The following is a 17,367-nucleotide window of genomic DNA, read 5'->3' on the forward strand; positions in this document are numbered from 1 at the left end:
TGCTGGAAGGGGCCATCATTTTTTCATCAATGCCAACTGGGAGGCCACATAGGACCACGCAACTCATAATGAGATGTATGACAAAAATGCTAGTTTCAATATGGACAAAACACAACAAACATGCTCTGAATATATTACATTTTTATGATAACATATTTTCAATGGCTGTATAAAATAAGCACTTTTCTAAACTGACAAAAAAGGGTTTGAAGTAACAAAATGAAAATGAAAATGAAACAACAAAATAACCACATACTGCCTTTTTTACTCTCCCCAATGCAAAGGGCTCTCTACCATGAAAAAGACCATTCAAGGACAGTACAAAATTGGTAAACAACAAACCACCATGAAGTGCAAGAACTCATTTTGTACATTACTATGTTTGTCCTGTAAATCATTTCATATCCAAATAAAACTATTAAGCCTACTCATGTTGCAGTATAGGATAAGATAAGAACCAGTGTGAGCGCAACTAAGACATATCTGCCCCCTAGTGGTGATTGGGGGATTACAACTAAAAAACTACAATCAAGCCATGAATATTTGCAATTCGACACCTGCGGATTTGCATATTAGTGGATATTTTTCCCCTTTTCATTATGGGATTTTTCCAGTTTTTTTTTTCTGAGATTTTTTTTCATAGAAAACATATTGAAAGATTATCAATGTTTTTTGGTAGAATTTTTGGGATTTGCAAAAAATTTGAAATTTGTTTTGTTTACTTTTTTGAAAATGAATCAAGCCACCATGAGTGTGATCGCAGCCAGTAGCCCATCCTTGCCATAGACCATTCAAATTTCACAAAGGAAGGCCAGAGCCCGGATTCAAACCCCCGACCGCGTCACTGTGAAGCCGATGTGAGAATCCCGCTAAATGTCGGCTGTGCCAGTTCTACTAAAATCCAACATGACGTGACAATAGACCGCTTTTGAGCATGCATCTATAGCTGAGGAAATACCCTCAGCCTTCATTCAAAGATGTTGCCTGCTAAATCTGTGATGTATTATTAATGAGACTTTGCAAAAAATGTATTCGTGTGTGAATATATAACCATGTAAGAGTTGCTTCTTTCAAGCTTTTTGATCAGACATCAAACTGGAAAATAACAACAACAACAACAACAAAGACTTAAATACAAAACTGGCCACATCCCCGATACAAAATAATTCTTTTCAGTAGTGGTTCTTTTCTGAGCAAAATGAGTCACCGGGTGGAGACAAAGCTTCATTAGGACTGACAAGAAAATGGTTGGCTTTGCATTCATTGTCTCAGCTGCATTTCAGTTTTTCAGCAGCTGGAGTTTGATTGTTAGGTAAACGGAGCATCTGAGGCCTTTGTCATTATAGGCTGTAAATGACATGAGGGCTTCTTTATGGTCCCAACACAACAGCAGGGGGGTGGGGTGTGTCATTTACACAGCATGACAGGGCAACAGCAAACCTTTTTGATAAACTTGGAACCTGGCCCGCGTGTAAGCAGTGGTTAAAATAATCACATATCTGGTAATGAAAGAACAAGACAACATGTTTGAGAATGTTCCAGAGTTTTCATGCTCTCCTTTTCCACTTTGAGTTTCGGTTTGAAGTGTCACCAAAAAGGACCTCTAATCTCATCTGAGGACATGACTGCCGCGTTTGGCTGAAAGGAGGAGAAATCCTGAAATGTTTGAAGGATTTATAGATTGTGGGTTCCCTGGCCATGCTTGATGTGAGCTGCTAAAATGGACTGGCTACTAATGAGGCATAGATTATACAGGAGGTGAGAGGTGAACAGAGCAGCTTCCCAGTGGGACCCAGATGAATGAATTTAGCCATCGTTTGCTTCTCAGTAAACGCCAAAAAGATACTACAAAGTCAATAAAACGGCTGATTCTGCAAGATGTTTGACAAGGCCAGGATTTGCCTGGGAAATAAAAAAACAATTCAGCCATTCACCAAACTAAGTAGTGTCCGCCTCGTAAGGATTACATCGGGTTCTCTCAACCAGACAGACTTGACGGAGCGGCGGTGTCGTCAAACCTACCTTTTGTAGAAGCTGTTGTGGGGATGCAGGCACAGCACGTGCCAGTAATCCAGGCAAAACGCTTTAAACTTCCACATCCTGGGCTCAGACGATCAAGCGGCAGCGCGGCGGTGGAATCCGGCGACATTAAACGACAACATTGCAGCAAATAAACACGACCTTGCTCATTTCTTGAGCCAACGAATTCATAGCGTGCAAATCGGATTTATCCTCCTACTGGAGCGCAACCTCAGCTACTGGACCACAGCCGGAGCAGCTTTAACCTGCCAGGAACAACCACGACACTGCTGGACCGCTCTCTGTCACCATAAGCCCAAAACAGCAGGCAGACCGGGAACTCCTTTCGGACTCATTTGAACCAAGAATTTAGTCTTGGGATCCAGGCCCCAAAAGAAGCCCAGTATTAGCTGTGATGGCCGTGTTTAGCGGCAATCCAGGTCAGTCAGTGTGTCCTCACAGTGCGTCAGCCCAGGATCCTCTGAGACTTCACGGCTCCGGCTCCAGTCGGCACAGGTACCGGAATGTGGACGAGTGCCCGGGCGAGGAGGGAGAATCTTGCTGTTCCCAGTCGAGCTCAAACTTTCCACTGTTCTGTCTTGTCCGGCCGAATTCTCAACCCCTTCTCCTCGTTTGTCCTCATCCTCTCGCTCTTGCTCGATCAGTCTCCCTCACGCAGGCACTGCCATCCGCGCAGGACCTCCCAGAAATGCGCTGATTGCGGTTGCCGGGCAACACTAGCGTACTAGTCAAGCTTCAAAAGGAAGCAGAGCAGGAACGCATTTGATTGGCTGTCTTATTGGATGGGCGGGGCTGCTGCAATGTTGTGTGACCACATGTGTTCATGCATGTGTCAAGCAGGCATCCTCTGTGGAGTGTCATCGCAAAGAATGTTGGATTTGCTATGGAGGCACAACAACAGAGCGAGTCGTGAAATGAATTTAATAGTAGCGTCACGTATGGATGTAAGAAGAAAAATTGAATTCGTGCAGATGAGAAGATCATAAACCTGCAACAAACTAGAGCATTTTAGATTTCAATTTAGTGCCGTATGTTTGGCTGAGCGATCACAAGTGAATGCCGATCAAAGCATCTTCCGGTTTTCCATCGAACACAAACGCGGTGTTGTTCTTTCTCTGCAGCAGTTCACCCCGGACCTCTCATCAATATTCAGCCCACCCCCCCCGGGTCAAAGCAAGCAAACAATGAGAATGATGCGTAGTTACACAAACATGTGGACCTTCATGTTCAATTCACAACATGCAAATCAACATGCGTATGTACATATTAACGCGTTAACTGTGGTTAGATCTGTTTCATCTGTCAACAGCTCTCCACGTGACTCTTTTCAGAACCTCCTGGCACCGAATCAGCCTATCTCAAAATATAGAAGGCGCTTTGGGTGTCACAAAGGATGCACGGAAAGCCTGAATGGCAGAGGGGGACACAAAGGAATGAATTAATCTACACACCATTCATCAGCCATTTTCTCACAATTCACATCTCCTTATTTTAATGAGCCTCACAGGAAACAGGCAATTTTCTACATCACGGTTCCCTACGTGCTATTTTTGGTCTCAAAAGCATCACACTTACTGACTTTTTGCAGTCAATAATAAAGACAGAAGCATCCATCAAATAAAAAAACACCCCTCACTATTTACAAGCTACTTCCTCCTTTTTGATTAATGAAACGTGACATTCAGTGACAAAGTGTGGGAGGAAAATGCGCTCTTTTTGTTCAGAACGCACAAGAGGTTGTCAGGAAGAGCGATTTGTGCAGAATTAGGTGGCATGAAATGCAAATGGCCCTCAAACTTGAAAGACAGGCTTTAATTAAGTTTACAGGCTAAAAGCAGAGTAAAGGAAAAGAACACACGCAACCATAAAAGGGATGTAATTCAGTCAGTGTGCATGTCCATTTCACAGCCGCAAGTTGGGGAAAAAACTGTTTTCCCTCTTGATCACAACGCTGACTGCTACATTCTACCACAGTACGGTACTTCCATTAGCCTGAAAAAGTCTTCTTTCAATATAAACCTCTGCTCCTCTGGACAGCGTCAATCAGCTTGGCATCCAAGCACAAGTTGACAACATTTAGAAAAAGATATTTCTGTCCTGACTCCTTACAAACAAAATTGACATAAAATAAATGTAATTTCTGTATTCACGGGATGAGTCACAATGAACTGTTCCTCCTGTCACGGAATGCAAGCAGTCGTGTCATTCAAACATCCTGCGTCATTCTCCACAAACAAATTTTTCTCAAGAATATGTTCCCAGCAGGCCCACTAGTTGAAACATGGCATTCTGATTAATATAGCATTTGTGGATAATGAGTTGAGCAGCAAAATGCTCTTTAAGGCCTAAAGCGCCTGTCTCAACAGCTCCCCAAAACCTAAGGTCACCTTTGGAATTACCCTTGAAAACCTGAAGTTCTCCCAGAAATTCAACACTTACAAAATGATTACAATCTCAGCCCCTGTAGCAGACAGAAACATAATTCCAAAAGAATTAAACAGCTTAGACATGTGGCTTTCACACAGGCAGAATTTATTATTTGCAGTTTCAATCGAAGATGTAAAAAAAATGTGTCAGTGCAAGAGAAGCACTATTTTAATTTTTTTAAAAATCGAGTGGTAATTACCATCCTCTATTCTGTTACAAAGACGTCAATATCGTCATTGTCTACAAACCATATCATATGACGTTCGACTGGTTCCACTGGTCGTGCGCGTCGTCTATATAGCACAGCCGTTACTTATCAGAGCTCCCGCCGATCGAAGGCGTCCGCATTTAGCCTACCTACGGCTCGAAAAAATTCCACGACATCCTCCGCGGTCTCGCTACACCGTCACGTGTGTATTCTGATGCATTACATTGGCTAAGAGACGGAGAATCGGCTTGAAAAAAAAGACCACCGACGTATCCGCTCTCCCGGCTTTAGAGGTAGAATGACGTGACAGCGCTCCCGGCACTAGTGGTAGAAACACGGTTATGCGCTCCCGTCCTTAATGGGTTAATGTAAAGCATACAAATCAACAGAAGTACATGATTGCAGTATAAAATTTATATGAACATGTAAATAAAGATAATCGAAGTTGATTGAGCAACATATGTCCCGTGCCGCTGCTTTATGTGTGTTATTGTTCATACAAGTTGTTCATATTAGTTGATACGCTACCAGACGTGTCTCTAAAAGTTTGCATTGCGGAGTTCCAATTTTTGCCGTACCCTTCATAACGCGTGACTGAAATGTGTCTGGTACCTGAGCTTGGTGGAAAAGATAAAGGTCAAAAATCACATTCAACTAACAGATGTGAGTGATATCAAATCACTCACTTTATTCGTTGACCACGGTAAGCATCTAAAGGTATGATCAGAACGGGTCCTGCTTAACGTGGGGTTAATATTGGCCTAAAACGTACCATAAATCTAAGGGCCATAAAAAGACTTCGGCCCTGCGGCCATCCTAATAAACGATGTCATGTGTCCTTTTGACGGGCTCTTCAGCATTAAACTGCAGCACTCTGACATGGACTGATATTGAGCTTTGCAGCGCACGGACCCCACTCCTCCCTGGGATTGACCCAGTCAATCACTGATAAAACTGCCCTAAAGGATCTCGCCATGACCTTCCCTGAGTGATGAGCAGTCCATAAATACTTGGCCAGCTGCAGAGAATCGTCTTGCCATTGCTAGATCTCAAGGAGTACTCAGGTTGTGCACCGCAGAGAAGGTAAAATAACAAGGTGTGTGGCATAGCAAGATTATAACGGGTCCTTAATTCAACATGACTACTCATTAAATTAATTAAACATCAGCCTTGATAAAGTCACTTTGTGAAACCAACAAGCTTTCCCCTCCTGAGATGCCAGATGGTGGACCAGAATTTCTTCAAAGCGTCAGGATGTCTTTCTCCGTGGCCTCGCCGATCGCCTTCCACGCCCGAGTATACAGGATAAATCCGATGAATACCTCCACACACACACACACGCATACGCACTTACACGCACACACACAAAAGGGGGTGCACAATTAGGTATAGTTATAAATTAGGGAGAACGCGTACAATAGTTCTTGTGTTTACAATTTTTAAAAAACGGTCATCGATAATGTCACTAATTTTACTGATGTGATAGCGCTGTATGCCTACTTTTGCACCCTTCGTATACACACATGCATGCGCGCGCACACACACACACACACACACACACAGATCCTTGATAAAGCCATCTAAACACGAACTCATAATTAAGCCTGGGTGAAGGACAGACCTGAAAAGAAGCCATGGGAAAGTTCTCCCCCTGGTGGCAAATTGGAGTATCGTCCACACTCAGGAGGACAGGAGGTGCAATTCAGCAGGCATTCTTATTTTACAAGATTATGTCTGATGGTTCGGTCAAATGTCATCTCAAGTATTAGCAAGCATTTTCCTTATATAACTTCAGTTAAATTAGTAAAAAAAAAATGGACTGTTGTCCTAGGATGTGGTGTATTATGCTTCGATATATTAAAGGGCAGATAATAGAATTTCGTGTCCTTCCAGAGAGGAGCAGTGAAGAGATAATCCTGCACGGAAGGCAGTGCTCCATTTCAACATACTAAAACGTCACACGCACATGGTAGAGTACAGCTGTTTAGCCGCCAGCCTGAAAGCAGCCACGCAGAAGGTAGGTGAAGGGGAAGAAAACACAGATTAGCAAAGAATGTGGGCGGAATAGGGATGCAGAGGTGAATTCTGTCGAGAATAAACTCTTCCAGGTTTAGACTGTATAAAACCAAAAACCACATGCAAGCAGAGTTAAAAGTATAATGCGGGTATTACATTCCTCCGGCTGGGTTGAGGTGGGTACCATGCCGCGGAGTCTCGACAAATATTTCATTTTATGTTTGAAGGCTTTTCATGCCCCGAGACTAAGCAATAATACTGAGGGAGAGTGATGTGATCCCTCAGTTGTAACGCCGCCGCTAACACCGAACCTTATCAACACATCACTATCTTTTTCGTCACATCTCAGCGTGGCCCGTCGGTTCAAATCTGCGGGAGGAATCAGCACGTCTGGTGTGGAGTAAGCAAATTCAGCGCGTGCAGAAAGAACAGTCGGTAAAAAAAAAAATAAATAAAAATGTGGTGCGCCCCACGCACGAGATGTTCAGTGATGTGTCGTCGTACCGTATATGACACAACATCCGTGCTGATAAATATATCCGCTTCTTCTGCCAGAGCGACAGAATGTTCTGGAGGTGCATCTGTTTCCCATGCTCTCCTCTGTGCATCCGCTGTCGGCAAAGGCAGCGCCTTATTATGGTCTGTTTCAAGCCTCTGATGCATCAGCACGAGCGGGTCCCCCGGGGAAACTTTAACTCAGCGAGACGTGCACCCGAGAGCGCAGCGCATCCAGCCGGCTTGATCGTCTTTGAACAAAAACTCAGCCGCCGACACTCAGGCAAACGCTGCAAATGTCCAGCTGTTGATGTTTCAGCGACACGCCGTCTGAACTGGCTGAGCAAAGCCTCTGCCAAAGCCCGAGCTATTTTTGCAAATGCCAAAAAGCCGCTGTCACGTCGGTATGGGGGACGGTCGCTAGATTGAGGGACGCTGGCTTTACATCTCACCAGAAAGCCTCTTGAGCCTTCTGTGATCCTCTCAAACCTGCTTACTGTATTGCAGCACAATGACCTGGCGGTTACAAAAAGTCTTGCCTGACTTTTTGTGTCAGGTCCGTGATTGACATGTGATCCGTCCCGTCCGCCTCTCACACTAAATCAGATGAAAAGAATCCTTCCTGGCAACACTCAATATGATAAGCGGTACAGAAAATAGACAAATGTTCCACTGGGTTTTGTTTTTTTTCCCACCCCTACTTTGTTCAGTTTGAGCTTTTCAGGTTAAATACTGCCGGCTGCTAATTTCTCAAAGTCAATAAAAACAAATGACCTCTAGGTAATAATAGCAAAAAGGAGTGTTCAATTCTAGTCACTGGGATTAATTAATCCAATGTCGGATCGAAAATGATCGCAATTAATGCGCATGTGAAAACATCAATGTTGAAGCCTTCAGTCGCCATTGCACTAATTCATTGCAATCAAAAGTAGATGAAAATGTGCAAAGGTATTAAGCAGCTAATAGTCAAGAATAGGTTCTATGCAGGCCCACTAGTTGAAACAAGTCATTCTGGCTAATATTGCGTTTGTGGAATGTGAGTCAAGTTGCAATATCCACCCTTTTTTTAGCCATCTCAGGGGGCGGCCATTTTGTCACTTCTGTCGACTGAAAATGACATCACAACTACTCAGGGCTCAGGCCACGACCAATCATGGCTCCGCTTCAGAAAACAGGTGAGCTGTGATTGGTCGTTACCTGAGCCCTGAGTAGTTGTGATGTCATTTTCAGTCGGCAGAAGTGACAAAATGGCCGCCCCCTGAGATGTCTAAAAACGGGTAGATTAACTCTTATTCCATAAACGCAATATTTATTAGAATGCCTTGTTTCAACTCGTGGACTTGCATAGAACATATTCTTGAAAACAAAATTGCGTTGACTATCTTTAAGATCCATCAACATAAAAAAAAAAGTGTCTTGGACGCTAAAATGAATAATGAATGAAAGACTTGAATTTAAACTCTACATCATATTCAGATCTGAAGTGAATTAATTCACAGCCTCACTTTCTTTCATCAATGTATGCTCATAGTTTCTTGATGAAACCTGTGATTTCTATGCTTAATAATAATGACTATATTGTCAGCAGCAATGTCAGCCGTAGTCGCATTTGGCAGTGAACTGTCAGAGCGAATGCCAGACGAGGGGTGGGGAGGGGGGTTGGGGGGGTGATCAAAGGGTAATATGATGACAGGGCTGTACATACACACAGCGTGTTTCTGTGCTTCAACAAATGATTCACTTCCATCTCTGCAGCATTTTGCCCACATGAGCTGATGACATGTGTGCTGACAGCAGGCTCTGTGCCAGCCCATGTGCTGGCAATGCAACGCAGTGCAGTGCAGCGCAGACGTTCTCTTACGCAAGTGTGCCAAGCACTGTGGAGGTTTTACTCGCAGCGTATTCACAGTGAATGTGCCTTGTTCTTTCTCTGTAAAGGCTCAGGGATTGAAAAGGAGATTGTTCAGTCAGCTGTGGTGACGCACTCGCTATTTCATCAGTGCTGGCGTCATTTGAGCAGGAGCGCCGCATTAAGACGCTCTCAGCTAATCATGGCAAATGGGCATTCCTGTTGTAGCGGCTTCATGACATGAACACGCTCTTAGAATGTCAATGAAGCTCACCAGTTGTTCAATTGGCACAGCGAGTACAAAAAGTAGTGTTCATTTGCGGTCCGTAATTGGTGCGCGACGATTGAACCGCCTTGACGACAATGTCACAGCCGTGACAGTGAAGCCCATCATGCTGTTGCGTGTGTTTATCATTAAATAGAAGCATGATGATAGACTACAGAGTTCTCAAAGTTCTCTCCATCATTTTCACTTGTCTTTTGCAGATTCTGTTGCGTGCGAGATCTTAACTGTGGGAAACGCGAAAATGCATCAATTAATTAAGCCATCCATACATTTTCAAAGAAACAAAGATACGATTTTGACTCTTATATTAAGGGCCTCAGCAAGCGGAATGAAGAAATGTATTTATACTCATATGAAAGACATGAGTATAACTACAGTATGCTTCACTCACTGTGTTTTTTCTTACTCTTGCAACTAATAGTAGGGATGTAACGATTCACTGAAGCCCCAATTCGATTCGATTTTCAGTTCACGATTTTCAATTCGATTCGATTTTTTAAAAATCACTACCATGCTTGTCTCTGTGTGCTAGTTTGGTGCTGCAGCCATCCACAACCGCAATACGCAATGATGTTTGGCACAAGCGCATAATTTGGCCTACACATTCAAAATGTGGTATGCATCTGGAATGGAAAAAAAAAATTAAAACATCGTTTTTTAGGATTCTAAATTAGTATATTCTAATGATTTAGGTATGTTGTCTTTTGTTAGGTGTTGCTGTTTAGGGCTTGTGAGTGCTGAGATGTCCAAGTTCGATTCGCCTTGATTCAAATCCATTATTCGATTAATCGGTTAGAATCGATTTTTTAAAATGATATAGAGCGTTGGATATAAAAATATATTAATAATATTTTTTTACGATTATGCCAATTTTGTAATCATGGAGTGTAATCATCGTAATTGTAATTTAATTTCAATTAATTGCGCAGCCCTACCACCTGGAGCGAAACACGTCATGTCATGTCATCTTCCAAACCGCTTATCCTATATAGGGTCGCGGGGAGTTGCTGGAGCCTATCCCAGCCGTCAATGGGCGAAGGCAGACTACACCCCGAACTGGTCGCCAGCCAGTCGCAGGGCACACATAGACACTGTCACTGAGCGGGAATCGATCCCACGCTGCCCGCACACAACTCAGGCGTGTGTACCACTACACTATCAGCGGACGGAGCGAAACACTTTAGTCCTAAAGTCTGCTTTTCTATCATCAAAGTATGGCCTCATAACTTGGTAAAATGACAATAGTCAAGTAAGTCCTCTATTAACTCATTCACTGCTGTTGACGAATTTACTTGTCTTTTCACAATCCAGCCATTAAATCCCAGGAATTAATTAATTTTTTTTTTCATTTTTTTTTTCTCCAAACATTAGGGTAAAAGAGGGTCTGAAAATGTCTGTCAGTGAATGAGTTAAGTTCCACTCCATCTATTTTAAAATCATAGGAGTCTTGCACCTGGTGTGCTAACTTTTTGCAAAGGTTTGTACACCTCACCTTGCACACCTAGTGTCCATTTACAGCGCAACAAACGACAGTATACACAATGGTGTTGCCAAAACATATTACAGTATTCAACGCAAGCAAACGTCCGCCTTAAATGGACTAGTGAACCATGCTTAAAGGCAGAGAGACAGCATTCAGATAAGTCCGAGACTTCTGCTCTTCGCCTCCCAAGTGTTGTAGGCTGACCATTAGAATTCCACAGGAGCGGGCCGGTGAACATGAAATGACATTTAGAACGGAACAGGCTCCGTTGCTTCTGTTCCTCATTAAAAGGACTACTGGCCAGACACAGAGAGCCCCGCAGCTGGAAGCGCAAGCAAACACATTAGCAGCATATGTCCCTTGTCCTGTAACAAAAGAAGCAGATACTATACAAAGTCACCAATTTGCACATTGCTGACGCCTGCCTGGACATGACCCTCTTTTAGGGTTTCAGTTGGGACCAAATGCAAGCAAAAACAACTCACAAGAGCACTGGCCTCGGCCAGGGTCAAATAAGTCACACACGGTTGTAGAACTGGAAAGTCGTAAATTCATTCAAGAATTATTCCCATCCAGTCCTGTAGGTGGCGGAAGAGCACAATGCACAGGAGGTTGCTATCACCGAAATGAAAGGACGAAAAGTTTGTCTTGTTTCGTTGAGTTTTCACCCTAACATAATAAATGTCACACGAGAGACGATGTCCAGCACAGCTGAATGTTACTGAGCAAGCAACTTCCTTTTTGATCGCAAGGTGACGCACAAATTTTACCAATGAAAGGGGATTGCCATGTTTTAATCTCAAGGTGGAAAGTTAGACTTAAGACAGAGAAAATAATTCTCTTTTTTTCCATCTATCCTATTTGAAATCGAATGAAATGAAAATGAATGAATGAAAATTTCAATGGAAAACAGTTGTTTATGAGTTACTGTAAGCTAATAACTTGTACTGTCATGCTTTGTGGAAATATTAAAAATGAGGACTGGTAGTGGTCATTTTCTAATCGAGCATGCAATTAAAGTCTAGTTACTGAGGGAATTTGATCGTCTGCATGACCGCACGCATGAAAAGCAGGGAGATTTCAACCAGCAAACTGCATTAACTGTGAAGGACTCAATGGAGACCCATGAAGGTCTTGTTTTCATTTAGATGACTGATTCCCATCTAACATATGCTATTACTTGTAGATTGCGACATGAAAGGCAAGAGTAATCTAGCTCCACATTATGCACAAGCTAGTAAGTACCAGTGTGAACATTTGCAAATAGTCACATACATGACATGGCTGTTGAGGAATCAGGCAGTTCACACAGATGCGAGTGGCACACTGCATGGAAAGCAATTTCCATGAAGGTAAAGAAGGTAGCACAGTGCTTCATTTCTTTTTACACTGGTACAAGCAACCATCACACCTCGCCAAACTCCAAAAAACACATCATTGTGAACACAAGATTTTTGGACCTGGAGAACATACATACATACATACATACATACATACATACATACATACATATACACATATATATACACATATACATATACACATATATATACACATATACATATATATATATATACATATACACATATACATATATATAAATATATATATATACATATACACATATACATATATATAAATATATATATATATATAAATATATATATATATATAAATATATATATATATATAAATATATATAAATATATATATATATAAATATATATAAATATATATATATATATATATATATATATATAAGCGGAACTGTGGACTGGTTAGCACGTCCGCCTCACAGTTCAGAGGTCGCGGGTTCGATCCCAGCTCCGGCTTCATGCGTGGTAAGTTGATTGGACTCTCTAAATTGCCCCTAGGTGTGATTGTGAGTGCGGATGTTTGTTTGTCTCTGTGTACCCTGCGATTGGCTGGCAACCAATTCAGGGTGTCCCCCGCCTACTGCCCGAAGACAGCTGGAATAGGCACCAGCACTCCCCGCGAAGCGTTATGGATAATGTATGGATGTGTGTATATATATATATATATATATATATATATATATATATATATATATATATATATATATATATATATATATATATATATATATATATATATATATACACACACACACACACATGCCTACAGTATATACATACGTACATACAGAGACAAGGTGAAAGGAACATCCATCGACAAATAACTCATTTTCCGCAGCAACCCGACACTCTATCAACATTCGCCCGCATGACTCTGATTACAGCAGTCATGCTAACAAAAAAATATTGTCACCACATGTGGTGTCATTTATTCCTCTATCTTTGTTTCTCACTTACAGAAGCATACAGTATGTTCCACCTTGATGTCCCTCCCCAAGAAAAGAAAGGTTGTTTACCAAGCGCCGAGGGAGAACGTGAGAGGACAGAACAAGGTCTGGATGCCATACGTGACTCAGCACGGCCACTACACACGGAGGACGGCTTCCACTCCAGCCCACCCGCCTCTTGCCTCCATGAATGAGCGCCGCCACGCCAGGCGGCGGGAACCGTCTGGCCATGCGGACCACTGAATACGGCGCTACTCACATGTCATACAGCCTGTATCCGATGGCGGATCCCGGTCTGCTGGGGTGGGATCCGCCGTCTCTCATTCGCCGGGGATCCGTGCTGCTCACCACGGCTCGCCACACGCTCGGTTTGTCCATCCTGCCTGCGTGCTGGTCGACGGGACTCAACGGTGGGACGGGATCACTCGCGTTCGCTCTCCCTCTCGCTCGCCCGGTCACAAACGCAGGCTGCCAGGGAGCAGTGTGTGTGATGTAACGAGGAGCATCCAAGAGGCTGCCCGGGGGTGGGTGGGGGCTAAAGATCTAGTGATGCTGGCGCGGGAGCGGTGGGTTGTAGACTGTCATAGCCTGACCGGAGCGCGGCTTTAAATGATGTTGGATGATGCGAGAAAGCGCCCAGGGAGGCGGCAGCTTGACAACCTGCGGGACAACTGCAGGAAGACGTATTTGCCTCTGCACGCATCGGCGTACGCCCCTCTCCACCTTCTTATATGCTCTCAGTAGTACGGTCCTCTTCAAGGCCGCTGGATTGGCTCCTTGGTCTCCATAGAAACAGGAGGATGTGTCAGAGGTAGGGCTCATTATCATGCCTTCTCTCTCTTCAGCATCCCATTTTGTTTTCGCTCCTCTCTCTGTTCTTTCCCTTTCTCCCATTTCTCATCTCCTCGCAGACTATCCACACACACCCCGCACCCCTCTCCAATGTCGGTTGGCAAAGCGGTGCACTTTCTCCGGGGTGTCGTCCACAATAGACAAGGCTGTCCAAACCACTCAAGACAGATGGAAAAATGCTTCATGGAGACCGTTAATGATGAATACACAGCAAAAAACCAAAACAAATGAACAGCCGGTAACCGTTGACAATGAGAATTGAATGCAAACAAGGTAAAGCAATACTGAAATGTCAAGTTTGAGATATTTCGGGCAACAGTATTCATAAGTACAAAATATGTATGCCATGTATCTTAGCTTTACGTCTTCGTTTTGACGCCAGCAATGTATTTGCAGCAGGCAGGCGGACAAATGTCTCTATGGAGAAAACCGTGTAAGAGACAGTTACGCATCCAAACATACAGTCTCAGAAGGGTGCGTTTCATCAGGGGCGGGCTCATAGTCCTTCTGCTTTGTCAGTGTTGTAGAGTGTTGAAACCGAGACAGCAACTCGCAATGTCGGACCTTCGCTGTTTTCTTAATGAACCTGTGCAGTGGCTAATTGTACGCGTATGTCATTGTAGCGCAATTACACCGCTTGTGTTCCTTCTAATTATCAAGGAAGGGCGTTGATCCCTCTAGCTCTGACATGCTCTGATGGGCTGCGCGTGCGCATCCGAACACATCTGCATAAATGTGTCGTCGGGATATGATTTCATAGCTGTTTGACAAACAATGCATCCACACACCTTGGCGAACTCTATCAAACAAAAGACTCTCTCTGTTCATCCCGGAGCTAATTGTAGGCAGATTATGTTGACATGAATGTTCCCGATCAGTGCAGATAGTGTCCGGCCCAATCATCCGTCATTAGTTGGTGAAATATGATTCGATATTAAGGCTCAGCAATAATTAAGAATCAATAGACTGACACCTGATGAATACCAAGAGAAATTGCACTCAATAAAATATCAATTAAACAAAAACTAAATCAAGAAGCAAACCCCGACCCCGGCCTTCTGCGTGCTGCCGGCAGAGGCTACATTATGACGTTAGCTTTGCGCCGTTACATGCGAGGAAACAGAGGACATTTGGTTTTACTACCAGATATTTTGAATGGTATTTTTCCTCTTGATAGTTATGTTTGACTTATTCTTTATCTTTAAATCCATTTAATTGTATCTGTAATCGATTTAATTGTTTTTTTTCATATATAGTATACTTTTTACCCATACCATTGATCAACAGCAAATTTTAACCAGAGATGGGTTCATGTGCCGATGAACATATTTTTGATTCAGATTTTTTTTTCTAGCACTAAAGAGGAAGTCAACACAAACATGTATTTTTCAAGAATATGTTCTATTCAGGCCCACTAGTTGAAACAAGGCATTCTGATAAATACTGTGTTTGTAGAATAAGAGTTATCCACCTGTTTTTAGCCATCATGAGGCGGCCATTTTGTCACGTCTGTTGACTGCAAATGACATCACGGTTGCTCAGGGCTCAGGTAACAACCAATCACGGCTCACCTGTTTACTGAAGCTGAGCTATGACTGGTCGTTATCTGAGCCCTGAGGGTGTGTGATGTCATTTTCAGTTGACAGGAGTGACAAAATGGCCGCCCCCCGAGATGGCTAAAAACTGGTGGATTTTGCTGCTTAACTCATATTCCACAAACACAATGTTAATCAGAATGCTGTGTTTCAACCACTGGGCCTGCATAGAACATATTCTTAAAAAATGGGTTGACTTCCACTTTAAGTTTGATGTATAAAAGCTTGCGTGAGATGAATTGATTTGTAATTCATAGCTAAAAATTCCACCTGTTGCTGAACCTAACAAACTCATAAATATTACGAATTATTATATGAAGTAAAAATAGGACAATGTGTTGACCAGTGTAATCAATCGAGTAAATTTAGCCAAATGGCCATCTCTAAGCTATCAGTATATCTTACATGCATGTTCTGTTAACATTTATCATCTGTAGAGCTAGTGAAACGTTGCATGTCACAGAACCTGTCCAGCAAGGTAGTGTATTTGTCTGCGGTGGAAGTCTGAAGGGGGGGGGGGGGGGCTCACACAAGGTACCGTGAGCTCGATGAGTTAGCAGTCGGGGCACACACACGCGTAGCAGTGAGCTAAGGTGCTGCTTCGAATCGACAAAGTGCCGTACATTCACGGTTTACCTCAAACACCTTTCAACACTAAAGCTCAAGCTCTGAGGCATCCGCAGGCGTGCACACGTGTTCAGAAGACGCTTGTGTGGTTAAATTCATCATCTCGGCATATTTTCTGCCCAACTCCGGCCCTACACACCTGGGCATGAAGCTGGGTGACCTTTTTACGTCCATGTATCACATACAGTACGTACATTGGCCTCATGTGCACCGTCCTCACTCACCATATGCTTGCTTTAATCTCACCGGCCATATAATATGGGGGCTGACAGGCTGCACATCTGTTTGTGCTGCACCAAATACATTTGGGTCTCACCTACTGTATGTACCACATGCACCAAACACAAAAGCACCAGCGCAGACCTCGAACTGCAAATTATTTCCGAGCTGATTTTCTACCATCTGTTGAATGAAATTTCGCTTGTCGTCAAATGTTCAAATCAACTTTAGAGGGTATTATTTAGAAAACAAAAAACAAAACAAAAAAAGCCTGAATATAGTACACCTCACACGGGCACCTCCGGCATCTGAATTGTTGCAGGTCTGGCCTAGGGTGACCATATGTCCCGATTTGCGCGCGACTGTCCCGCATTTTAATGATTTTTGATGCGTCCCGCAAATTGACTCGCTGTTCCGCATGTCTGATCGGCAGGCACCAATTTTCAAACGTGCGTCTAAAATCTTGTTTTCTATTAAACGCCTGTGTTCTGAGAGCAGACAACACACAGTGGAAGCTATTATGGGGGCGGGTCTCGGGCTGTGTGTGTGTGTGTGTGTGTGTGTGTGTGTTAGGGGGGGGTTATTGGTGTTTGGGCGGACTGCGTGCGAGACTGTGAGAGGCAGGGGTATGCTGTTAATCAAACAGCCGGGCACGCATGCGGGCAATTGTTGTTTTTGAAGATACGCCTACCAAAAACAAGCATTTTAGCGACGCGTTTTAGCGATGAATTAATGAAAATGGAGGACTCTGAGGAAAGTAAGAAGACTGCAAAGAAAATGAAACGCAGTTACAACAAGGTCTGGGAACTCATTGTCCGTGGGTGAAGCCAGATAAAGTCAGATAAAGCTTTCTGTGAACTTTGTGGCTGCTGGTGCTGTTATGGAGAAAAGGGAAAGACTTGAGTTGTGATGGACATAACCGAAAGTGTTTCATCAGTGCTTTCCTT

At 43.3% G+C, this 17,367-nt stretch overlaps 1 protein-coding gene across 8 annotated transcripts in view; it reads right to left on the reverse strand.

Annotated features, from left to right (window-relative positions):
- The window catches only part of LOC147153061 (IQ motif and SEC7 domain-containing protein 1-like), a 111,226-nt gene that overhangs the window by 48,187 nt on the left and 45,672 nt on the right, over window positions 1-17,367 (reverse strand). The window contains exon 1 of one of the 8 annotated variants that reach the window (XM_086023336.1): window positions 13,387-14,687. The exons of 5 other annotated variants lie outside the window; for them this stretch is intronic. In XM_086023336.1, coding sequence (XP_085879462.1) covers window positions 13,387-13,505 — 119 coding nt within the window. In that variant the 5' untranslated portion in view covers window positions 13,506-14,687. Of the gene's footprint in view, window positions 1-2,022; window positions 2,404-7,195; window positions 7,442-13,386; window positions 14,688-17,367 lie in introns of those variants that run through there. 2 more of the 8 variants (XM_086023343.1, XM_086023352.1) reach the window with 2 other exon arrangements.

Source organism: Filicampus tigris, chromosome 1 (genome assembly GCF_054856515.1).
Source record: "Filicampus tigris isolate MCC_2025a chromosome 1, RoL_Ftig_1.0, whole genome shotgun sequence".
Lineage (NCBI taxonomy): Eukaryota > Metazoa > Chordata > Actinopteri > Syngnathiformes > Syngnathidae > Filicampus > Filicampus tigris.